Source organism: Scyliorhinus canicula, chromosome 12, assembly GCF_902713615.1.
Source record: "Scyliorhinus canicula chromosome 12, sScyCan1.1, whole genome shotgun sequence".
Classification (NCBI taxonomy): domain Eukaryota; kingdom Metazoa; phylum Chordata; class Chondrichthyes; order Carcharhiniformes; family Scyliorhinidae; genus Scyliorhinus; species Scyliorhinus canicula.
In genome coordinates, this window is record NC_052157.1 from 3,228,746 (window position 1) to 3,255,076 (window position 26,331).

The window sequence follows — 26,331 nt, forward strand, 5'->3', positions numbered from 1 at the left end:
CACACCAACACCCAATTACTACTGGTTCTTAAAAATGGGCATCCAGGTCCCTGGACTCCAAGAGAGAGAGGAAGGAGGTAAGTACACCTCCCCACTTACTTCCAGGGGGCACTTTCAGGGGGCATCTTTTACAGCCCACATCACAGCTGCAGCCTAAAACCTCTCAATGGCCAGAGCATTTCCCATACGGCTCGTCTCTTTGAGAAGCATTCAAAACCCTTTGAGGTTTCAAAAGGCTGTGTGGTTTCACTCTCGCCATTTACAGGCATGAAAAGTTTTTGTGGTAAAAGCAAATTGCTGCGGATGCTGGAATTAGAAAGAGAATCAGAAAACAGTGGGCAATCTCAGCAGGTCCGACAGCGTCTGTGGAGAGAGAAGGGAGCGAACGTTTCCAGTCTGGGTGGCTGTTTGTCAAAGCTTTGACAACCCCTGCGGTTGGGGCCAGTGGAGCTGACAATCATCCTGATTACCCTTCTGGAGGCAGACAGGCATCACCGACTCTGACAAGGCCAATCCAAGCTGAGGGCCACTGGTCAGGGCCACGTCCTGGCCACCCATCAGGCCGAGGAGAGGCCGAAGACAGTGGAGAAGGAGAACCTGGGTGTACAGGACCCGTTTGTCCTTCAACGGACGCCATGTGCAGCCGAAGAGTCTGGTTAACCAAGGAGACAATGTGGCACCCATGCCATGTCCCTGTGGACCTGGCATCTGGTGGAAGAGGAGGGCACCTGCTCCCGCTGGCTGTGCAGGTCACAACTGCCCTGGAACTCTTCGCTACTGGGTCCTTTCTGTACTCGAGTGGGGACTTGTGTTGCATGGGTTTCCTCCGGGTGCTCCGGTTTCCTCCCACAAGTCCCAAAAGATGTGCTCTTAGGTAATTTGGACATTCTGAATTCTCCCTCTGTGTACCCGAACAGGTGCCGGAATGTGGCGACGAGGGGATTTTCACAGTAACTTCATTGCAGTGTTAATGTCAGCCTACTTGTGACAATAAATTATTATATCTCAGTCCTCAGCCCACAACTACATCTGAGAGGTCACGGATGATCAGTATGTCCCAGGTATCCCATTACATTGACTGGATCAGGTCCATCAAACTGCCTGGGCCGCAGGATTCGCTGCCTGGGCCGCAGGATTCGCTGCCTGGGCCGCAGGATTCGCTGCCTGGGCCGCGATATTCGCTGCCTGGGCCGCAGGATTCGCTGCCTGGGCCGCAGGATTCGCTGCCTGGGCCTCAGGATTCGCTGCCTGGGCCTCGGGATTCGCTGCCTGGGCCGCAGGATCCGCTGCCTGGGCCGCGGGATTCGCTGCCTGGGCCTCGGGATTCGCTGCCTGGGCCTCGGGATTCGCTGCCTGGGCCTCAAGATTCGTGGCCTGGGCCGCAGGATTCGCTGCCTGGGCCTCAGGATTCGCTGCCTGGGCCTCGGGATTCGCTGCCTGGGCCGCAGGATCCGCTGCCTGGGCCTCGGAATTCGCTGCCTGGGCCTCAGGATTCGCTGCCTGGGCCTCAGGATTCGCTGCCTGGGCCTCAGGATTCGTTGCCTGGGCCGCAGGACTCGCTGCCTGGGCCGCAGGATTCGCTGCCTGGGCCTCAGGATTCGCTGCCTGGGCCTCGGGATTCGCTGCCTGGGCCGCAGGATCCGCTGCCTGGGCCGCGGGATTAGCTGCCTGGGCCTCGGGATTCGCTGCCTGGGCCTCAAGATTCGTGGCCTGGGCCGCAGGATTCGCTGCCTGGGCCTCAGGATTCGCTGCCTGGGCCTCGGGATTCGCTGCCTGGGCCGCAGGATCCGCTGCCTGGGCCTCGGAATTCGCTGCCTGGGCCTCAGGATTCGCTGCCTGGGCCTCAGGATTCGCTGCCTGGGCCTCAGGATTCGTTGCCTGGGCCGCAGGACTCGCTGCCTGGGCCGCAGGATTCGCTGCCTGGGCCGCAGGATCCGCTGCCGGGGCCTCGGGATTCGCTGCCTGGGCCTCGGGATTCGCTGCCTGGGCCGCAGGATCCGCTGCCTGGGCCGCGGGATTCGCTGCCTGGGCCTCGGGATTCGCTGCCTGGGCCTCGGGATTCGCTGCCTGGGCCTCAAGATTCGTGGCCTGGGCCGCAGGATTCGCTGCCTGGGCCTCAGGATTCGCTGCCTGGGCCTCGGGATTCGCTGCCTGGGCCGCAGGATCCGCTGCCTGGGCCTCGGGATTCGCTGCCTGGGCCGCAGGATCCGCTGCCTGGGCCTCGGAATTCGCTGCCTGGGCCTCGGGATTCGCTGCCTGGGCCGCAGGATCCGCTGCCTGGGCCTCGGGATTCGCTGCCTGGTGTAAGGGAATTTGTACTGGATATTGTATGAGTTAGGTACCAAGTTTAGAATCATAGGTTTTAGTGAAATGATAAAGTAGACTTAGGTGAGTATTGAGATGAGTGTGAACTCAGGATAACTTTGTGTGACCTAATGTAATCAAGTATAGTTAATATGATTAAAGCAGCAGACCCAGAGAAATAGCATTTAAAATACAAACAGTCACTTGGAAGAACAATGAACAGCTCAGGGCTTAACTAAAATGGTTGGCCATAAATAAGGGCCATAAAAAGACAGGAATGAAGGAAGCCTGTTTTTGTATACATTCGGCCTTGGTCCGCAGAACTGTCTGTTTCACAAGAAGAAAGTTTAGACAAAGATGAGATAAGAACTGACTTATGGCTGCTAGGCTGAGAGGCTTAATGTAAACAATAGTGGCCAAAGTAAGGAAAGCAGATAAGACGGCTGTAAATTAAGATAAGAGCTTGCATCATGGGGTTAAAATGAACATAAAAGGCGGTAAGCCCTGAAGCTTTTTAGATTGCTCCGGACAATCTCAGCTCTGTTTTTCTTATGCTAAGAAAAATAAAGTTCACTGCTTGGAAGATCGCTCCTCAGACTCTCTGTGTTTTAATATTTGAATAGGTACAAACAAATTGTCGTCCTGGGGAACCACGACAAAATTGGCGCTGCGAAAAGCAGGGTTGGTGAGAGATCGCCCAGAAAAGCATCTGGAAGGAGTGGCGGAGGCGAAGGTTCGACCGGGGCTGGACATCCCAAGCCGGCATTCTGACAGCAAGGTAAGCAGATTTGTATTGCACGTAAATCCTTGTTGTCAGAAAAGGGATCTCGAGGCCCGGCGCACTCAGCTCTTTGCTGGTCCTGGATCTCCCCAACCACAAAGATATCCTGCGTGATTAAAACCAAATTGGGTAAAATAGTTTTGAGAGACTGAAACTGATCTGAAGAGTAGAGTTTTGCATGCAAAGCGCACTGTAATACTGTATTGTCTGTGAGTGGGTAAAAAGGGAGACGAGAAAAAGACCGAACGCTAAGGTAATGCAATTAGGTTAAGTCAACCGGTTTGGAGCGGGTTTTTCCAGGATACGACTTGCCCAGAAGAGAGTAAGTGTGGGGAAAATCTGCCAGTCCAAACCTACCCAGGACCTCGGGTAAGAGACGTCAACCGAGAGGGAGAGAGATCAGTGAGAGATCACTCTCTGACCTAATACGGTAGTCAAAAGCATAGGAGGGGAACCTAACCCCGGAGGGGGGGATTAACAGCTAGAATAGAGAAAGTAAAAGACCAATTTGAACAAACTGGTCTGAGACAGCAGCGTGGAGGACAGAAATAAGAAGGAGAGTCGGAACACAGGTAGGGTAATAACTAACAACGTGGAAAGGTCACACTGACAAAACCGCCTAGCGGAAAGAGGGGTATAATCGATTGGGAAGGAAGATTAGTTAGGGGATTAAGACGGGATAATAATAAAAACGGAAGCAACACTGGATTGGGGAAAAATTACACATATAACTAACTTAAAAGAGGTAGAGAACGAGTGGCCGTATGTAAAGTGGGAAAGAATAGCCGATAGGAATTGGATAGACGAAATAAACTTGGAAACTCTAGGGAAATTAATAAAGGAATCTGATCGATATAGGGTTTCTATAGACATAGACAAGCACGTAAAAACCTACTACCCTCTAGCCCGGGAAAGGAAGATAGAGCCGGGACAGGGGACTACGGGGAAGTGGATATTGAGACCCCGGTTAGAGTTACAGATATTGTCAAGAGAAACCCAAGAGAAAGGTAAACAGGGGACTGAACACGGAAAAACGACACAGCAAGTAATAATCACTGTAACACCCAACTCTGACGGATTAAGTGATAAAAATTGTGACAGTAATCCGAAAAGACAAGTAATGGCACACCAAGTTAAAACACCAGTGGAAACATTAGGGGATAAATTCCCAGCCCTCAGGGGAGACATAGAACACGTTTCTAAAAAATGGGCCAAAAGAACAAGTAAAACTAATACACCGTGGCCGGAGGAAGGCACATGGTGCGTAGAGAGATGTGAGGACCAGAAGGGAATGATAAAGAACTACAAAATAAAAGATAAATCTAAGAAAAGAAAGGAGAAGCGAGAAAAGGAACTAGAGATACTGGCATTGTTTGAAAAGGAAGGGAAAGAAAGGAGAAGGGCATGGAGGGAAATATGGATGCAAATGCCAGTGCAACTTCAGGAAAAAGCAAAATTAGAAGATCCAAATGTAGTCCCGCCCCCATACTCAGAGGAACAGGGTTCCACGGGACTATATCCAGTTATATCAGGCACGATGAATTTTGAGGGAGCATTTGACACAAAACCGATGACGATGGAGGATTGGGAACGAAGGGAGCTAGAAAAGAAAAAAGGTGTAGAGGAAGAGACGAGGAAAACAGAAGAGGAGTTGGATGAGTTAAGCCAAAAGAGAAAGCAGTTGCAGGACGAAGTAGATGTAATAGACCTTTTGGAATGGGCAAAAAAGGGAATGGAAAAAGAAAAGGAACGAGAAGAGGAGGGAGAGAATGATAGAAGAAAAGATGAGGGACAAACAAGTCCTGATTCTTGCGAGGGTGAAAGGGAGGCGTCACAGGGAAAAATAGAAGGAAAGAGGGTCAAAGCCAGCAGAAAGGAAAGAGAAAGAAGAAGAAGCATAGAGGAAAAATGTGGGAAAAGGCGCAAAGAGGCAGAAAGACGAGAAAAGGGGGATGCATGGACGTGGAAGCACCCAGTAAGAGTCGAGGAAGAGACGGAAGGAGAGACAGGAGAAAGTAGTGACAGCGAAGGGGGAGAATCAGTGTTAGGAGAACAAAGAAAATCGACGCGGGTAAGACACCAAACTGTAACATTTCCAGAGGTGGAAAAAAGAAAGAAAAAGGTGTTCCCGGTGATTCTGAAAGGGGGCAGAGCACAGTATATCCCTTGGTCAGGTCAGGATTTGCCTAATCTAATTAATGAATTACCCAATATTTTGGATGGGGCTGGAAGGTGGATTGGACAGTTGGAAGCAGGAATGGTGGGAAAAAGGATGGCACTGGGTGACATCAAAGCTCTCCTGACAAAAGTGCTAGGAATGGACCAAATGGCAGAAGTAATGAGACGTGCCGGCATCCAGACCGCAGCTCATGACCCAAAAACGTAGACGGGACACTAATGGACCCGTACCGACAAGACATATGGCAGGCACTAAGGAATATGTACCCCAATCGAATGGATGTAAAAACCCTAAGGGGAGAGCCACTGGGAGAGGAGGAGAATGCAGCTGTGTATGTGGAAAATCAATTAAAAGGTGGAAAAGGGACACGGAGAGGGACATTCTAACAGACCCGCTGACCAACTCCATGTTCCGGGCTGCAATTCTAGAGGGCCTGCCAGTCTCAGCTAAAACAAAACTGGAGGATGTAGTGGGCTTGGACTCAAAAAGTTACCGGGAGTTTGTGGATTATGTTGCCCATGCAGTAGAAAGACATCGCAAAGATGAAAAGAATGCAGACAAACAGCTGAAGGAGATACAACGTAAACTCCTTCAGGCACAATTGGAGGAGATCAAAAACAAAGATAAGCTAAAGGCAAAAGAAGATCTCACACCCAGAAAAATAGCACCGATGATGGTGGAACAGAAGCCAGGGGAAATACCTGCACTAACAATAGGGGGGAGCGGAGATGGAGGCCAGCCCATCGTAACCTATAACATTTCTGCCTTCCCACTGCCCATAAACCCAGAAGCCCACAGCCTAAATTATCAAAACCGATACGCCCTACAAAATCAGACTGACTGGAATAAAAATGGGAAAGGACAGGGAGGTGGTAGGCCACCCTTTCAGAATCAGAGAGGACAGGGACAGGCTAATTATCAGACTCCGAGACAGGGACCACTGCCTGGCCCTCCAGGTGTGTGCTGGGGGTGCGGGGAGACAGGTCACATAAAAAGGAATTGCCTGCGGAATTCCACCAGACAGGGAGAAAACCAGCAACAGGCAGGCCAACAGCTGATCCAAGGGTCGCCGAACAGCGTCCCGATGTTTCAAGGGCCGGGGAACCATCAGAGTTTCGCATAGAGAGGCCCAGAGAACCCCGAAATGGTAGGACAGTACGTACAAATAACAGAAACCGCAGAGCAGGAACCTATAGTTAATGCTAGAGTAGGCGGGATCGAGGTCCCCATGATGATAGACACCGGTGCCACCTGTACGTGCATACAAACGAAATATGCGGATCACCTACCATTGTCAAACCGGTTTGTAAAAACTGTGGGGTTCTCGGGGAAAATAACACTAGCTCAAATGACGATGCCGGTGCCTATTACCATTGGAAATAAAACTACCCATGTACCTATTTTAGTATATGATAAAACTCCTTTAAATCTATTGGGAAGGGACGCAATCCTAGGTCTGGGACTGAAATTAGAATGTACCGAACAAGGAATTGATTTGATGGGAATGTATTCACTTGAGGTACCAGGAAAGGAAGGGGTTAATGTATATTGGCTGGGAGATATAGAGGAACAAATTAAAAGACAGATCTGGACAGTCTGGGGAAAACTTATAGACACTTGGGTTCCACAAGCCAAGTGGCCGAGAACAGAATTACACAGTACAATGATATTTGATGAAGGACAGGCACCTGAAATACAAGAGAAATGGGAAAAGGAGGCAGGACGAGAACAGGAAATAAAGTCAGGAAGTATTTTAATTGGACTAGAGGGAGTGGCCCTCGCAATCGTTAGGAATGAATGGATTGACAAATGGTTCTCGGTACCTGGGGCGGAGCCACATGTCACATTGAAAGTTAATCCGGGATATAGATCAAAGGACCTAGGACCCATGGTGTTAAGAGCGCAAGACTTAGAATTTGTACAGACAGATAGTGCGGATATTTGGACGTCCAGCGATGGACAAATGACGAAAATAATTTTGGATGTTAGGATGCTTGGGACACCAAAGCAGATAACAATAGGAGTGCAAAGTGAGAAACAGGAGCGGGAATGGAGAGAGAGCTTAGAGCAGGATTTGAACTCCCTCCCACAGGAGTTGTGGTCCAGACAGGACACGGATGTAGGGAGGGTTAAAAACGCTAATCCAGTTGAAGTCAGATTAAAGACAGGACGCCAGGGGCCCTATAGACCACAATACCCAATCAAGACAGAAGCAATTGAAGGAATTAGAGAAACGATTAAGGGATTGATAGAAGCAGGGGTATTAAAGGAAACCCGGAGTAGGTGTAATACCCCGCTCCTACCAGTAAAGAAGGCGGACAGAGAAAAATGGAGATTGGTGCATGACCTAAGGGCAATTAATGAGGTAGTGGAAGATATGCCCGTAGAAGTTCCAAACCCTTACACCTTGCTGACAAATATACCACCTGAAAGTAGATGGTTTACGGTAATCGACCTATGTTCAGCATTTTTTAGTGTGCCACTAGCTCCAGAAAGTCAGTATCTCTTTGCATTTACGTACGAGGGGAAACAATACACATACAATAGAATGCCCCAAGGATTTAAACATTCCCCACATGTATTCAATCAGGTGTTGAAAGCAGATTTAGAAGGAATACAGTTGGAAGGAACACTGCTACAGTATGTGGATGATTTACTATTATGCACAGAGACACAAGAACAATGCAGGAAGGATAGTTTAAAACTTTTGAAAAGACTAGCAGAGGGGGGTCATAAAGTATCCTGGAAGAAGCTGCAGCTGTGCCAGAGACAGGTAGAATACTTGGGGAGAGAAATATCAGCAGGACAGAAGGGGATAGCTCCACAGCAAATAGAAGCAGTACTGAAAATTCCGAAGCCACAGACGGTGGGACAAATGATGACATTTTTGGGAATGACAGGCTTCAGTTCAGAATGGGTGGAAAACTATGCAGAAAAAACGCAGGCCCTACGAAAGATAATGAAGGAAGCAGGGTGTGACGAATTAAAAGCCAAACTAAAATGGGACAAAGATGCGCTAGAAGCATTTGAGAATATAAAGAGTGAAATGGCACAGGCACCAGCATTGGCTTTACCGACCTATGACAAGCCCTTTGATTTATTTGTGAGTAACAGAGAAGCCGGATTTGCTACAGCAGTGTTAACACAGGAAAGTTGCAAGGGAAGGCGAAGGCAGACTGTAGCATATTATAGTACCAAGCTAGATGACGTAGCAATGGGATACCCGCCGTGTTATCAAGGCCTGGCAGCAGCTTGGTGGGCGTACGAAAAGGCAGCTACGGTCACAATGGGATATCCGATAAACTTACATGTATACCATAAAATAGCTGAATTGATTGAAAAAGGGAAGTTTGTTCTGACGCCGGCTAGAATTCATCATTTTCAAATGCTGACCACATTCCCGGACATTACGATAGTAAAGTGCAATAGGGCCAACCCAGCTGACTATATGCCATTGCCACATGAGGGAGAGGAGCATGAGTGTGTGAGAGAGACAAGAGCGTTTATGAAACTGAGGAAAGATCTGAAGGCAGATAGGTTAAACACAGAAGAAAAGAGAACGTTGTATGTTGACGGCTCGTGCCATAGGGATCATAGGGGAAATCATGCTGGCTATGCAGTAGTTGAACAGAAAGGGAAAACATTTGAGGTAGTGGAGGCAAAAGAATGTGAGCAGCCATGCTCAGCCCAGTTAGCGGAGCTTGAAGCACTGACCAGAGCATGTGAATTAGCAAACGGGGAAGCAGTGGAAATTTATACTGATTCGGCCTATGCCCACGGGGTTTGTCACCTTTTTGGGGCAATATGGAAGCAAAGGGGATTTATGAAAAGCGGAGGAGGACCAATTCAACACGAAGTTCAAATCAGGGCTTTAATAAGGGCTATGATGGGCCCAAGGGAATTAGCCATAATTAAGTGTCAGGCGCATAAAAAGGGAACAGATAACATCACACAGGGAAATACCAAAGCTGACAAGGCAGCTAAAGAAGCATCAGGATACATTGAGGCTACGATAGCCCCAGAAGAAATAGCAAGGCCGCACCCAGGGCCAGGTGTGGGGAATATCGAACCTCAAATCACATTAGAAGATGGGGCACAATTACAGGAAGCAGCCCCTGTAGCAGAAAAAACAATGTGGAGAGAGAGAGGAGCATTACAGGGACAACATGACAAAATATGGAGAAATGGGGAAGGGTTGATCATAGCACCCACATCGTTACTAACCGTACTAATTAGTGAAGCACACGGGGTGGATCACTGTGCGAGAGGAGAAGTGGCTAGGAAGATTAAGAAAGAAGGATTCTGGTCACCATACCTGCAGAACTCAATTGACTACATACTGGGTCTGTGTGAGGTGTGTGCTCAGAATAATATCAGGAAAGGCATTACTGCCCCAATAGGGCACATACCCATTCCTGAAGGGCCGTTTAAACATCTATGCATGGACTATGTGGATATGGGAAAGGTGGTAAGAGGAAAAAGATACATGTTAGTGATTATTGATAGATTCAGCAGATGGATAGAAGCAACGCCATCCAAAGATCAAGGATCTGGAACGGTAATTAACTTCCTGTCAAAAGAAATTATCCCAAGATTTGGCATACCCATGCAATTAAGTTCAGACAATGGATCTGCTTTTATAGGGAGGGCACTGAGAGAGACACTCTCAGCACTCCGTATAAAGCAGAGGTTTGGATGTGTGTATCATCCTCAATCCCAAGGAATGGTGGAGAGAGCAAACGGAACCCTCAAGGCGAAAATAAGCAAAATTTGTAGTGAGACAGGAAAAAACTGGATAGATGCTCTGCCATTGGCTTTAATGCAGTACAGGAGTCAGGAAAACAGAATCACACATTTAAGCCCGCATGAGATGATGACAGGAAGAGTAATGCCGGTGCCAAAGATCGGGGGAGCAGGGGGCCCCACATTGGAGTGTTTAGATCAGGATGCAAGAGAGTATGTACGACAATTAACTTTTATACATAGAACTATTTTTGAACAGGAAAAGGCCAAGGAGGAGGAGAGCCCTGCCACGGAACACCAGATCACACCGGGAGATCAAGTATACATCAGAAAGTTCCGGAGACGTTGGCATGAACCCAGACGAGAAGGGCCGTTTGAAGTCACCAGAGTATCTCCCACGGCGTTGCAAGTAGAAGGCAGTACACTGTGGTATCACTTGAACCATTGTACCAGAACGGTACCTGGGGTAGGGGAGAGAAGGGAGACTGAAGTTAGAGGTAGGGTGGATAGAAGTAGCAGCGAGGAAGAGATAGAACTACACGAGGAGAATCGTGAGGAGGAGGAGCAGAGCCAAAGTACAGCAGAAATAATAAATGATGATGAGAGTGGTTCTGTGCATGAGCTGGCTGATGATACAAATGCCCAGCTTCAGCCTGTTAGTCACGGTGCCGAGGGAGGTGAGGACGGTGAGAGGGCCTCATTCCCCACAGGGGACTTGGAACCTGTTTCCCTGGGGGACTTCCTTGACCCGTAACAAGGGAAAGCGGGATGCAGATGATATAGGGGTGCGGAATCAGGAAGGTAGAGTATTAAGACAAACAAGACGTAGGCGATCAGTGAGTACGGATACTATTTGGGAGAAAGGAGGGGTCTGTGTTATGTTTGGAGATCAGTGTTGCACATTTATCCCTAACAACACTGATCCAGAGGGGTCATTTACACGGGCCATGAATAAGTTGAAGAATCTTAGGGCAGAAGTGAAAGAAAATGCTGGGTTTGGGCATGAAGCATGGAATTGGTTGGATAGGATGTTTGGAAGATGGGGGGCATGGTTCGCCAAAGCTGGAGCTGTAGCAATCACAATCATAACCGTTCTAGGACTCATATTTTGTTGTTTTCTACCCGCCCTGAGATCCTTCCTTACCAGAGTTGCAACACGGCAGATGATGGTTACAAGCAGCTCACGTTCGCGAGGAAAAACGGAGGAAAGGGAAAACCTTGAGCTGCCTCCGATGAGCGGATTCACCATGACCCTGGTCGAGATGGAAACTCGTCACTCTGTGAAAGGACTATAATAATGGACGATTGCTTTGTACCAACAACAGCACCTGACTGAAATTCGCAAAAGACTTGGAGAACTTAGTCTGTACACAGGAATCAGTCTTTTTTCCTTCCCTTGACAAGGGTGGGAAGGTTTTTGGCTGATGGCTGTTAGGAGCAAGCAATCTGGGGGAGCGACCCGAGAATTCGAATCTGGATAGATGAATTATGATAAAGAAGAATTAGGGGCGTTGTTCCCTGACCAAAGTATTCGGCTCCTCCACATTGCCTGCAAAAAGTGTTTAAAATAAATTGTAAATGGGATCCAGTAAGGGGATTATTTGAGCTTGGTAATTTGTGTGAGGCTAGGGAATAGCCTCAAAGGGGGGACATGTAAGGGAATTTGTACTGGATATTGTATGAGTTAGGTACCAAGTTTAGAATCATAGGTTTTAGTGAAATGATAAAGTAGACTTAGGTGAGTATTGAGATGAGTGTGAACTCAGGATAACTTTGTGTGACCTAATGTAATCAAGTATAGTTAATATGATTAAAGCAGCAGACCCAGAGAAATAGCATTTAAAATACAAACAGTCACTTGGAAGAACAATGAACAGCTCAGGGCTTAACTAAAATGGTTGGCCATAAATAAGGGCCATAAAAAGACAGGAATGAAGGAAGCCTGTTTTTGTATACATTCGGCCTTGGTCCGCAGAACTGTCTGTTTCACAAGAAGAAAGTTTAGACAAAGATGAGATAAGAACTGACTTATGGCTGCTAGGCTGAGAGGCTTAATGTAAACAATAGTGGCCAAAGTAAGGAAAGCAGATAAGACGGCTGTAAATTAAGATAAGAGCTTGCATCATGGGGTTAAAATGAACATAAAAGGCGGTAAGCCCTGAAGCTTTTTAGATTGCTCCGGACAATCTCAGCTCTGTTTTTCTTATGCTAAGAAAAATAAAGTTCACTGCTTGGAAGATCGCTCCTCAGACTCTCTGTGTTTTAATATTTGAATAGGTACAAACAAATTGTCGTCCTGGGGAACCACGACACTGGGCCGCAGGATCCGCTGCCTGGGCCTCGGAATTCGCTGCCTGGGCCTCAGGATTCGCTGCCTGGGCCTCAGGATTCGCTGCCTGGGCCTCAGGATTCGTTGCCTGGGCCGCAGGACTCGCTGCCTGGGCCGCAGGATTCGCTGCCTGGGCCTCAGGATTCGCTGCCTGGGCCTCGGGATTCGCTGCCTGGGCCGCAGGATCCGCTGCCTGGGCCGCGGGAATAGCTGCCTGGGCCTCGGGATTCGCTGCCTGGGCCTCGGGATTCGCTGCCTGGGCCTCAAGATTCGTGGCCTGGGCCGCAGGATTCGCTGCCTGGGCCTCAGGAGTCGCTGCCTGGGCCTCGGGATTCGCTGCCTGGGCCGCAGGATCCGCTGCCTGGGCCTCGGAATTCGCTGCCTGGGCCTCAGGATTCGCTGCCTGGGCCTCAGGATTCGCTGCCTGGGCCTCAGGATTCGTTGCCTGGGCCGCAGGACTCGCTGCCTGGGCCGCAGGATTCGCTGCCTGGGCCGCAGGATCCGCTGCCGGGGCCTCGGGATTCGCTGCCTGGGCCTCGGGATTCGCTGCCTGGGCCTCGGGATTCGCTGCCTGGGCCGCGGGATTCGCTGCCTGGGCCTCGGGATTCGCTGCCTGGGCCGCAGGATCCGCTGCCTGGGCCTCGGGATTCGCTGCCTGGGCCGCGGGATTCGCTGCCTGGGCCTCGGGATTCGCTGCCTGGGCCTCGGGATTCGCTGCCTGGGCCGCGGGATTCGCTGCCTGGGCCTCAGGATTCGCTGCCTGGGCCGCGAGATTCGCTGCCTGGGCCTCGGGATTCGCTGCCTGGGCCGCAGGATTCGCTGCCTGGGCCGCAGGATTCGCTGCCTGGGCCTCGGGATTCGCTGCCTGGGCCGCAGGACTCGCTGCCTGGGCCGCAGGATTCGCTGCCTGGGCCGCAGGATCCGCTGCCGGGGCCTCGGGATTCGCTGCCTGGGCCTCGGGATTCGCTGCCTGGGCCTCGGGATTCGCTGCCTGGGCCGCAGGACTCGCTGCCTGGGCCTCGGGATTCGCTGCCTGGGCCGCAGGATCCGCTGCCTGGGCCTCGGGATTCGCTGCCTGGGACGCGGGATTCGCTGCCTGGGCCTCGGGATTCGCTGCCTGGGCCTCGGGATTCGCTGCCTGGGCCGCGGGATTCGCTGCCTGGGCCTCAGGATTCGCTGCCTGGGCCGCGAGATTCGCTGCCTGGGCCTCGGGATTCGCTGCCTGGGCCGCAGGATTCGCTGCCTGGGCCGCAGGATTCGCTGCCTGGGCCGCAGGATTCGCTGCCTGGGCCGCGGGATTCGCTGCCTGGGCCGCAGGATTCGCTGCCTGGGCCGCAGGATTCGCTGCCTGGGCCTCAGGATTCGCTGCCTGGGCCGCGGGATTCGCTGCCATCACCGGGATGCCTCAGGTTCTCAAGGCAATGGACAGGAGCACCATGACATCAGAGAGTGCCCGTCATCAACTGAAAGGGGTTCCACTCCCCTGAATGTCCAAATTGTGTGTAAACGCTGCCTCAACATCTTACATGTGTGTGCACACTACCCAGGAAGCATACACAATAGTTACATCCTGAGGCACCCGGCGATCCCAGGGGTGTTCATGGACCAGTCAGGCTGCCAGGACGGCTCGTGGGGGATGAGGAATACCCTTTGAGGTCATGGCTGATGACTCCATTGTAGAGGCCCAAGGCGGAGACGGAGTCCCGTTATGATGAGGTGCATCGTGCCACTAGGCCAGTGATTGGGCTGCTGAAGATGTAACTCCGCTACCTGGACCATTCTAGCGATGCTCTTCAGTACAGCCCCCAGCGGGTCTCCTGCATTATTGTGATCAAACTGACCCGGCAGCAGGGAAACATTCTGCAGGCGGAGGAGGAGATCGTGCCACTTCCTCTGATGAGGAGGAAAACCAGGAGGGAGTGGAGGACGAGCCTGAGGAGACCCAGAGGATGGAGGACAGGCAGCAGCCACGGTGTGGTTGGCCAGGGGGGCCAGGGAGGCCCTGATAACCTCCAAACTTATTGACCAGGAGGCTTGGTGTCTGGCAACACCACAACCCATCCCCCACCTCACCAACCTTCAAACCCCTATGAGGGTCTCACATTGACAACACTCTGAGGTGGTGGGCCAGGGACGGCCATTGTGAGTGAGTCACTTGTCAAGGTGGTGAGTCGCTGTGAGGAAAGTTGTGAAGCTTCTCAGGCTCTGCTTATGTCTGACTCCTGCCTGTCTGCTGACTGCACGCTTACTCTCGGGCCCATGTCTGAGTGAGGGTCGGGGACACATTTCTTTGTCTCACTGTTCCAAGGGGGGAAAGGTGACAAGCCGAGGGTTCAGTCAGTGAAGAAGCAGTGAGTCCAGGTTGCCATCACTGTGCATCTCACGGGAGTTACCTGTTGTGATTGTTCAAAGGGCCTATGGAAGGGCCTGAGTTCAGCTGGGGAGATAAATCCTTCCTGTGGGATAGGGGCCAAAGACCGAGGCATTGAGGCTTTATGGTGCCAGATTCTTTAATGTGGTGATTCTTAACCTTGAAAATTAACTACTCCCTTACTAAGTGTCTGACTTCACCAGTGCTCCGAACACCTCTTAATCTTGTGTGGCTTACCGTTATGTCTCGGCGTAACCCCAGGGCTCACATCAGAGGAGGACGTGGTCTGCTGCCTTCCGCACCCTGGAGCCTGAAATACCCTTGGGAGGCATCATCTGGAGGGCCTGGACCCGGAGGGAGCCGGCCAACTTTCAGGTGTCATTGGTGTTGCTGTGTCACCCTGCTCTGCTTGCTGCCTGTTAGATGTGTTGGTATCACTTCCGGTTGCGGCTATGACTAGCTAAGCCGCACATTTGGAAGCTCCTGCAACAAAGGTGTTTTTGGGCCAATTGGAGGGCCCCAACGGCGCTGAAAAAACGAATCCCGGTGGGGGAAGGTCCCCTGAGGAGAACTAGACCGATTTTATGGTCGGTACCCGGAGCGGAGCGGCAAGAAAAACGGCAGCAGCTCCCCAAAAAAAGCGGGGGAAGAAAATCAAAATGGCGGCCGGCGGTGCACCGGAGGAGTGGAAGAAATGGGCGGAGGAGCAGCAGGCCGCTCTCCTCCGTTTTTTCACGGAGATGAAAGTGGAACTCTTAGAGTCCATGAACGCGACGGCCACCAGGTTGGTGGGAGCCCAGGCGATCCAAGAGGCGTCGATTAAAGATCTGCAGCAGGAGATGGCCGCGAGGGAGGAGGAGGCCACAGTCATCGGGGCAAAGGTGGAGGCGCACGAGGCACTCCACACGAAGTGGCAGAGCCGCTTCGAGGAGCTGGACACTCGGATGAGGAGGAAAAATTTGAGGATCCTGGGCCTGGAAGAAGGCCTGGAGGGGTCGGATCTCCCGGGATATGTGGCGGAGATGTTGAGCTCCCTGATGGGGGAAGGGGCCGGTCCGGCGCCCCTGGAATTGGAAGAGGCATACCGGGTCATGGCCAGGAGGCCTAGGGCAAACGAGCCCCCGAGGGCGGTGCTGGTGCGGTTCCAGCGGCTAAGTGATCGAGAGAAAGTCCTGAGGTGGGCTAAAAGGGAGAAAAGCAGCAAGTGGCAGAACTCGACGGTAAGGGTGTACCAGGACTGGAGTGCGGAGGTGGCAAAGCGGCGGGCCCGGTACAACCGGACAAAGGCGGTGCTACACGCGAAAAAGATCAAATTTGGAATGTTGCAACCGGCGCGCTTGTGGGTCACCTACAAGGACCAACATCATTATTTCGAGTCCCCAGAGGAGGCCTGGACCTTTGTACAAGAGGAAAAGTTGGACACGAACTAAAACCTGGGAGCACCGGCGGTCGTAGCCGCCGGGGGACTCTTGATTGTGCAAGTGGCCCTTTTCTTTTTCAGGCCAGGTCGGAACTGGGTAACAGTTTCGTGGAGTGTTTGGGGTGTTTTTTCTCGAACGGTTGACTTTTCTGAATATTTTGAAGGTTTCGAGTTGTTGGGTGTTTCTGTATATTTGTACTGTTGAAATCTCTATTGTGGGTCGTTGGCTTCTTATGGGGTGTTTTTTCCCGTTTCCAATTTCCCTTAGTTATTTACCCCTCCTACCCTTTTTCTTTGGGTGCTTGGGGGGGTTTTTTGGTTCTTTTTTTTCTTTTCGGGTTATGGTTATCTGCGGTTATTTATACTGTTTGATGGAGGGTGATGGTTGGGCACGCGGTTAGTTGATAGTTAGTTAATTATTTTGTTATTTAAGTATGTAGTTAAGTATTTATGTATTTAGTTGCCATTGGGTATTTGTATTTATAGCGTTAAGTTGGGGAGACGGGACGGGGGGGAGCGGGTTGATTATGCGGGTCTTTCTCGGGGGTTTTAAGGGGATCTTTCACGGGCGCAGATGGGGTGAACCGGGAGGAGTCGGAATGTGGCAGGAGCAGCCGGGTCAGCGGAGACCAGCTGACTCTCGGGAGTACGATGTGGGGTACATCGCGGCTAGGAGGGGTCCTAGCCAGGGGGGGGGGGGGGGGGGGGGGGGGGGAAGGGGAGGGGACGGGGGGGGGACACCGGGTTGCTGCTAGAAAGACCAGGGACGAGAAGGGGAGAGCCGGGGGGGGTGGGGGGGGGGGGGGGGGCCATCGCTATGGGAAGCGGGTCAGAAAAGAAGGGATGACCCGGGGCGAGCAAGGGACAAGACATGGCTAATCGACAGGGAGTAGGGACGGGTCGCTCTGCGACCCGATTGATCACGTGGAACGTAAGGGGGCTGAATGGGCCGGTCAAAAGATCAAGGGTCTTCTCACACCTGAAGGGACTGAAGGCTGATGTAGCAATGCTGCAGGAGACTCATTTGAGGGTAGCAGATCAGGTCCGCCTGAGAAGGGGGTGGGTGGGACAGGTGTTCCACTCAGGCTTGGATATCAAGAACCGGGGGGTGGCGATTTTGGTGGGAAAGAGAGTGTCGTTTGTGGCGGCAGAGGTGGTGGCAGACAAGGAGGGCAGGTACGTGATGGTGAGGGGTAGGCTGCAGGGAGAGAGTGTGGTACTGGTAAATGTGTATGCCCCGAACTGGGACGACGCGGGTTTTATGAGGCGCCTGCTGGGCCTCATCCCGGGACTGGAGGCAGGGGGCCTGATCATGGGAGGGGACTTTAATACGGTGTTAGACCCTGGGCTGGATAGATCGAGTTCCAGGACGAATAGGAGGCCGGCAGCGGCAGAGGTGTTAAGGGGGTTCATGGAGCAGATGGGAGGGGTAGACCCATGGAGATTTGGTAGGCCTAGGGCGAGGGAGTATTCTTTTTTCTCCCACGTCCACAGAGTGTACTCTAGGATCGATTTTTTCGTATTGAACAGGGGGCTGATACCGAGAGTGCAGGACACGGAGTACTCGGCCATTGCGATATCGGACCATGCACCACATTGGGTGGACGTGGACATGGGGGAGGCGCGGGACCAACGCCCGTTGTGGCGCCTGGATGTAGGGCTGTTGGCGGACGAAGAGGTGTGCAGAAGGGTGAGAACGGGCATTGAGAACTATCTGGGTACGAATGACACAGGTGAGGTGCAGGTGGGGACGGTCTGGGAGGCCTTGAAAGCAGTGATTAGAGGAGAGCTGATCTCCATAAGGGCACACAGAGAGAGGAAGGAGAGGCAGGAAAGGGAGAGGCTGGTGGGGGAGCTCCTAGAAGTAGATAGGAAATATGCGGCGGCGCCAGAGGAGGGGCTATTAAGGGAGCGGCGTAGCTTGCAGGCCAGGTTCGACCTACTGACCACTAGGAAGGCGGAAATGCAGTGGAGAAGGGCGCAGGGTGCGGCGTATGAGTACGGGGAAAAGGCGAGCAGGATGCTGGCACACCAGCTTCGTAAGCGAGATGCAGCCAGAGAGATTGGGGGAGTGAGAGAGAGGGGTGGGGATGTAGTGCAGAAGGGGCAAGAGGTGAATAGGGTCTTTAGGGACTTCTATAGGGAATTGTATAGGTCTGAACCGCCGAAGAGGAGAGGGGGAATGAAGAACTTTCTCGACAAATTGGGGTTCCCAAAGGTACAGGAGGAGCTGGTGGAAGGGTTGGGGGCGCCGATAGAGCTGCAGGAGCTAATTAAAGGGATAGGCCAGATGCAGGCGGGGAAGGCGCCGGGGCCGGATGGGTTCCCGGTGGAGTTTTACAGGAAATTTGTGGACTTGGTGGGTCCAGTGCTGGTGCGAGCCTTCAATGAGGCGCGCGAGGGGGGGGTTCTGCCTCCAACAATGTCGCAGGCCCTGATCTCCTTGATTTTGAAGCGGGACAAGGACCCGGTCCAGTGCGGGTCCTACAGGCCTATCTCCCTCTTAAATGTAGATGCCAAGCTGTTAGCAAAGGTCCTGGCAACCAGGATAGAGGACTGTGTGCCAGGGGTAGTCCATGAAGACCAGACGGGGTTCGTGAAGGGACGCCAACTTAACACAAATGTTCGGAGATTGTTAAATGTGATTATGATGCCAGCAGTGGAAGGGGAGGCGGAGATAGTGGTAGCGCTGGACGCGGAGAAGGCATTTGACAGGGTGGAGTGGGAATACTTGTGGGAGACGTTGGAAAGGTTTGGGTTTGGGGAGGGATTTATCAAGTGGGTAAAACTGCTCTATTCAGCTCCGATGGCAAGTGTGGTAACAAACGGGAGGAGGTCAGAATATTTTGGGCTCCATCGAGGTACCAGGCAGGGATGTCCCCTATCTCCCTTACTCTTTGCATTAGCGATTGAGCCGTTGGCGATGGCACTGAGGGGTTCAGGGGGGTGGAGAGGACTGACAAGGGGAGGGGAGGAACATCGGGTCTCGCTCTATGCGGATGATTTGTTGTTGTATGTGGCAGACCCGGAGGGGGGAATGCCGGAGGTAATGGGGATACTAGCGGAGTTCGGGGACTTTTCGGGATATAAATTAAATCTGGGGAAAAGTGAGGTCTTTGTAATACACCCGGGAGACCAAGGGGAGGGAATTGGGAGGCTCCCCTTCAAAAGAGCAGTTAAAAGTTTTAGGTATTTGGGGGTGCAGGTGGCAAAGAACTGGGGGACCCTACACAAGTTGAACTTTTCCAGACTGGTGGAGCAGATGGAGGAGGAGTTTAAGAGGTGGGACATGGTGCCGCTGTCGCTAGCAGGGAGGGTGCAGTCAGTTAAAATGACGGTCCTCCCGAGGTTCTTGTTTTTGTTCCAGTGTCTGCCCATCTTCCTCCCCAGGGCCTTTTTCAAGAAGGTAACGAGTAGTATCATGGGGTATGTGTGGGCACATGGCACCCCGAGAGTTAGAAGGGTCTTTTTGGAGCGGAGTAGGGATAGTGGAGGGCTGGCGTTACCCAACCTTTCAGGATATTACTGGGCGGCAAATACATCGATGGTACGAAAGTGGATGATGGAAGGGGAGGGGGCAGCCTGGAAGCGCATGGAGAGGGCGTCCTGCGGCAACATAAGCTTAGGGGCACTGGTAACGGCACCATGGCCGCTCCCTCCCACGAGGTATACCACGAGCCCGGTGGTGGCGGCCACCCTCAAGATCTGGGGGCAGTGGAGGCGACACAGGGGGGAAGTGGGAGGTCTGATAGGGGCACCACTAAGAGGGAACCACAGATTTGCGCCGGGAAACACAGGAGGGGGATTCCAGAGCTGGCAGAGGGCGGGTATTAGACAACTGAGGGACTTGTTTATAGAGGGGAGGTTTGCGAGCCTGGGAGAGCTGGAGGAGAAATTTGGGCTCCCCCCGGGGAACACGTTCAGGTACCTCCAAGTGAAGGCATTTGCCAGACGACAGGTAGCGGGGTTCCCCGCGCTCCCCGACAGGGGGGTGAGTGATAGGGTGCTATCAGGGGTCTGGGTCGGGGAGGGGAAGATCTCGGACATCTATAAGATTATGCAGGAGGTGGAGGAGGTACCAGTAGAGGAGCTGAAAGATAAGTGGGAGTTAGAGCTGGGGGAACAGATAGAGGACGGGACATGGGCAGACGCCCTGGAGAGGGTTAACTCGTCGTCGTCATGTGCGCGACTAAGTCTCATTCAATTTAAGGTACTGCATAGAGCCCACATGACGGGGACAAGGATGAGTCGGTTTTTCGGGGGTGAAGACAGGTGTATTAGATGTTCGGGAAGCCCTGCGAATCATGCACATATGTTTTGGGCATGTCCGGCACTGGAGGAGTTCTGGAAGGGGGTGGCAGGGACGGTGTCGAGAGTGGTGGGGTCCAGGGTCAAGCCAGGATGGGGACTTGCGATCTTCGGGGTTGGGGTGGAACCGGGGGTACAGGAGGCGAGGGAGGCTGGAATATTAGCCTTTGCGTCCTTGGTGGCTCGGAGGAGGATCCTGATTCAGTGGAGGGACGAAAGGCCTCCGAGTGTTAACACCTGGTTAAACGACATGGCAAACTTTATCCAATTGGAAAGGATCAAATTCGCCCTGAGAGGGTCGGTGCAGGGGTTTTCCAGGCGATGGCAACCCTTCCTAGACCTCTTGGATCAGGGATAGAAACTGAGGCCATGACAGCAGCAACCCGGGAGGGGAGGGGAGGGCGGGAGGGGGGGGAGGGGGGGGGGGGGGGGAGGGGGGAAAACGACGAAGGAAGTACGGTAGCGGCGGTGGCACGGGCAAGGCCTGCCCGAGGACGCTGCTAGAAATGATAAGTTGGTCTGACTGTCGGTTCGCCGGCGGGGGGGGGGGGGGGGGGGGGGGGATGCGCGGGTAGGGGGGGGGGGGGGGGGGGGGATTCTTTTTCTCTTTCTTGTTAAGTAGGGGGGTTTGACTTTGTGTTGTTATAATTTAAATGTAAATGTAGGGGGGGTTAAAATGTTTGTATTTTGAAAAATTCAATAAAAATTATTTAAAAAAAAAAAAAAAAGATGTGTTGGTATCAGGAAAGGGAGGGATTCAGAAAGGATGCAGACTGCCAGAGTCCGCATGGTGGAAGGTCCCGGGGCTGGGCCCCAGCACCTCCTCCTCCCTCTGGTGCTCATGGGCCCCTGGGATACTCCATGGAATGGAGGGACAGCTGGAGTGAGCTCCAGGAGTCTCTGAGTAACCTGGCATTGCCAGTTCTGGAGGTTCGCCATTGCCTGCATCGCAGTGCCGAAGCCCTCAGCAAGGGTCCTCAGCAAGGGTCCTCAGCAAGGGTCCTCAGCAAGGGTCCTCAGCAAGGGTCCTCAGCAAGGGTCCTCAGCAAGGGTCCTCAGCAAGGGTCTTCAGTGTCTGGACCAAACTCGAGTTCCTCAGCGATGGTCCTCTGTGATGGGACCATGCTTTTGGGGCCCTGAGCCATGGTCCTCAGAGACTGCTCCATGCCTGGACTCCTCCACACATGGCTCGCGATGTTCTGCCCGCAGCCTTTCCACTGCGGTCGCCACCCTTGCAGTGTTGGCCTGGGTGCCACGCAATCCCGCCGCCATCTCCTGTGACCGAATGCTTTTGGACTCCTCCAATCAGCCTTGCATTTGCCGACATCCCATCCTGGATTTCCCGGCTCTGCCTTTCCATCTCCAGCAGCTCAGGGCCAAACTTATCCAGAGGTTCTGTATCCAGCTGGGAGCAGCTATTTCCTGGGATCCAGCAGATCTCCGACTGCCCGATCCCTGGGAGGTTCTCTCTCCACTTGGTGTGCATCATCTGCTGTGTGGTGGTCACCAGATAGTGACCCAGACAGGAGACACGGGATAGGGAATGGGAAGGACAAGGACCTGGGCACATGAGACAGGTCATGTGGATGTCAGTAATGTGGATCCTCACTTCCCTGGTGCAGACCATCCTCGCAGTCGGTCATGGCTCCTTCCTTTGCCTCACCTGCGATTTCCATCGCCCTTTCCTCAAAAGGCGTGAGGAATCGGAACTCGGGAATTCCCCCTTCCACCTTCTCCCTTTATTATGGGCTATCTTCTCCAGCAGGGTCACACAGAGGACATTGTGAGCCGGACGCCTGGGGGCACTGGGGTTGTGATGAGGAGTACTGGGGGGTTCTGAGGAAGATTCAGGGGGTTGAGTGTTGGGAGGCTGTGAGGTGCCGTGAATGGATTAATGTCGACATTCCAGAGGTGACAGATGGGACTGACGCCAGGAGGAGACAGATGGGAACTCACCATGCAGCCCGAAGGAGCTCATTCATTTCCTTTCAATGTTGGACACTGGTCCTCCTGGTCAGGCTGCTGACACTGACCAATGCAGAGGCCATAGTGGACACTGGTCCTCCTGGTCAGGCCGCTGACACTGACCGCAGCACAGACCACATTGGACACTGGTCCTCCTGGTCAGGCCACTGACACTGACCACAGCAGAGGCCATAGTGGACACTGGTCCTCCTGGTCAGGCCGCTGACACTGACCACAGCAGTGACCACATTGGACACTGGTCCTCCTGGTCAGGCCGCTGACACTGACCGCAGCACAGACCACATTGGACACTGGTCCTCCTGGTCAGGCCACTGACACTGACCACAGCAGAGGCCACAGTGGACACTGGTCCTCCTGGTCAGGCCGCTGACACTGACCACAGCAGTGACCGGCTCGCAGGCAGGATTTGACACGTTACTTTGGGATGTCCTACCCACATGGGGCAACAGGATGCCCCACCTCTCCTCCGTGGTGTCCAGAAACCTGTTCAGTTCTCCCTCCAGGAAGCTAGGAGCAGGTCACTGCGCTGCCAGTCTCCTGGATTGCCTGGGACTGAGTGCAGACGGACCGTTTTAATGCAGCTTCCCCCTGGTAGCAGTGCAAAGCTGAGCCCCAGGGCAGCACGGTAGCACAAGTGGATATGGCTTCACAGCACCAGGGTCCCGGGTTCGATTCCCCGCTGGGTCACTGTCTGTGTGGAGTCTGCACGTTCTCCCCGTGTCTGCGTGGGTTTCCTCCGGGGGCTCCGGTTTCCTCCCACAGTCCAAAGATGTGCAGGTTAGGTGGATTGGCCATGATAAATTGCCCTTAGTGACCAAAAAGGTTCAGAGGGGTTATTGGGTTACAGGGATAGGGTGGAACTGAGGGCTTAAGTGGGTCGGTGCAGACTCGATGGGCTGAATGGCCTCCTTCTGCACTGCATGCTCTACGTTCTATGTAAAGCTCAGCGTGTTTCATGTGGGGGTTCAAAATGTAGGAAGGTCGCGATCAGTTTCCCGCCAGCCAAGCCGGCAGGAATCACACCAGATTTCCCGCCCGGAATGACACGTTGTCGTTTTGGGGACAATTTCGTCCGTGTCTTTATTGTTTGGGCAGTCAGTCTGGACACATTTGTCCCGCCTCTCGCCTCTCGCTACTCTATTATTTACAAGGAGGCACCATGGGATACTTAATTACAGAGTGTTAAATCCTAGAATGCCTGTCAAGTGCTGTTTAATTCACAATCTTGACTCTCACTCATTGATTACAAAATCGTTCACTTGAGCTGAATGAGACGAGCTGCTAACATCTGCGATAACTATGTCCTTATCATAATGGGTAAATAAATTAACTGCAGATCCATCAAGTAACAGAAGCATTTGCAACATAAACAATTGTTCTTACAGATGGTATTTCAATAGTTACATGCACTAACTTCTACTTGCAATTCACAGAAAGTTTAATTTAATGGAAATTAAAGATCTTTTTGTCCCAGCCCTTGTGTTTACTGCCCTCAGGATATTATTCTGGTTTTAACCCCAAATAAGAGAACTCCTGATGTGAGGTTTGTCTTTAACAGGCAAGACGAGGGTAACGGGAGGGTGGCACGTTGGCGCAGTGGCTAGCACTGCTGCCTCACGGCGCCGGTGGCCCTGGTTCGATCCTGGCCCCAGCTCAGTGTCCGTGTGGAATTTGCACATTCTTCCTGTGTCTGTTTGGGTCTCACCCCCACAACCTAAAAGATGTGCAGGGTAGGTGGCTTGGACACGCTAAATTACCCCTTAATAAAAAATACCAAGGGTAACACCAGAGGCAGTTGAATAGATGGTCTCAATCTTGTTACCAAAGAAGTCAATGAACTCTTGCTGGAAATCTGGGATGGGCCAAAAGCAAAGGGATTTAACAACAACTTTCATTTGAAAGTGGGCAGCAGGGTAGCAGAGCGGTTAGCACTGTTGCTTCACAGCGCCAGGGACCTGGGTTTGATTCCTGGCTTGGGTCACTGTCTCTGCGGAGTCTGCACGTTCTCCCCGTGTCTGCGTGGATTTCCTCCAGGTGCTCCGGTTTCCTCCCACAGTCCAAAGATGTGCGGGTTAGGTGGATTGGGCCATGCTAAATTGCCCCTTAGTCTCCAAAAAAGATTAGGAGGGGTTACTGGGTTACGGGGATAGGCTGGAGGTGTGAGCTTAAGTAGGGTGCTCTTTCCAAAAGCCAGTGCAGACTCGATGGGCTGAATGGCCTCCTTCTGCACTGTAAATTCTATGATTCTATGAATAACATCTTTAACTTAGTAAAATGGCTCCTGGTACCTCTTAGGAATGTTATCAAACAGATTTTGACACAAAGCCACATGAGGAGATATTAGGATGAAGTTAATGAGGTAGATTTTAAGAAGTGTCTTAAACGAGAAAAGCGAGAAAGAGAAGAAATTTTGAGAAGGAATTCCGGACGTTAGAACCTCCGCTGTTGAAGGCGCAGCTCCAATAATGTAACAATTAAAATTGGGGGTTAGAGGAGCCAAGTTGCCCTGGAAAGAACACGCAACACAAGAATTCAAAGCAGGAGCCGGCCTGCAGCCCCCTCAAGCCTGCCCCACCATTCAGGACGATCATGGCTGATCTCAGTTATGGATGAAAGAGGCCACAGTGATAGGGCCATGGACCGATTTGAAACAAGGATTAGAACTTTAAAAGCAAGGTGTTGCTTAACCAGCCCAGTGGAGGCCAGTGAGCAGAGAGGTGGGAGATTAACAGGCCTGGGTGCAAGTTAGGATGCAGGCAGCAGTTTTGAATAGTCTTAAATTTATACTGGCTGGAGAATAGGAGGCTGAGCAAGAGTGTGTGGGAATAGAGCTAACAAAAGGATGAATAAGCGTTTCAACAGCAGAGGTGGAGTCAGGAGATATTACAAAGGAGGAAATACAATTAATGATAGTGCAATTAAGTGATTGAAAGCTCACCTCAGGGTCAAATGTGATATCAAATGTTCCAAACAGCCTAGTTTAGCTTCACTAATTTCTCTGATTTGCCAGAGAGAGGGTTGGAACCACTGGCGAGGGAACGAAGAGTGTGGAGGGACCAAAGAGCGTGGCTTTCGTCTTCTCAATATTTAGTTGGCAGTAATTGCTGTCTACATGTCCTTGTTATCTTCCACAGCTGCTCCTCATTGCAGACAATTAAGTCAACAATGTTGGAATCAAACAACAACACATTATGATCTGTTTCTATCACTAATTCTCACCTTCTTCCATTCACTGTTTTCCCTTTCTTCATGAATGTTGTGCAAGGAGCATATTCAGATTATTGTATTGAACTGACTTCACTGAAACTAAGATATCTTCCCTCTACTGGAGTATCAGAGAAGGGCAATGATCCTGGCTCCCCCTTTAACAAGATTTCTGAATCAGTCCTTGTATGAGTTAACTTGATACATTTTCTTAACGAGCAAAGAGCGGGAGTTGGCCATTCGGCCCTTCGAGTCTTCTCCGCCATTGAATAAGATTGTGGCTGATGTGGTAGCTTCCTCAAATCCGTCTCCAACCTACACCCCAATAACCTCTCACCCCTTTGGTCACCAATATCTAGCTGTGTCTGAAAATGATTCAAAGCCTCTGCTCCCACCACCTTCTCGAGAAAAAAGTTCCAAAGACTCACAACCCTCTCAGAGAAAACATTTCACCCCATCTCCATTTTAAATGAGCGACTCCTTATTTTTAAACAGTCACCCCCTAATTCTAGACTCTCGCTCAGGAAGAAACATCCTCTCCACATCCACCCTGTCGATACCCCCTCAGGATCTTGTATGTTTCAATCAATGGCCTTTCTTACTGTGATTCCTCCATACGGCTGTTAGTTTTGGTGCAAGATAACCAACCAATGAAATAACAGACCCTCATGTACATATCTACAATTGAAACTCTTTGCTCCGTATC

At 51.9% G+C, this 26,331-nt stretch overlaps 2 protein-coding genes across 7 annotated transcripts in view; both read right to left on the bottom strand.

The window, feature by feature from the left end:
* megf11 (multiple EGF-like-domains 11) overlaps positions 1-26,331 on the bottom strand; it is a 514,753-nt gene that overhangs the window by 424,587 nt on the left and 63,835 nt on the right. The window lies entirely within an intron of this gene.
* On the bottom strand, positions 1,093-13,729 carry LOC119974814 (ice-structuring glycoprotein-like). Its single transcript, XM_038814083.1, has 2 exons — positions 12,316-13,729; positions 1,093-2,318 (listed from the first exon to the last, which is right to left on the bottom strand). Exons 1-2 carry the CDS (start codon positions 13,727-13,729, stop codon positions 1,093-1,095), a joined length of 2,640 nt encoding a protein of 879 aa, XP_038670011.1.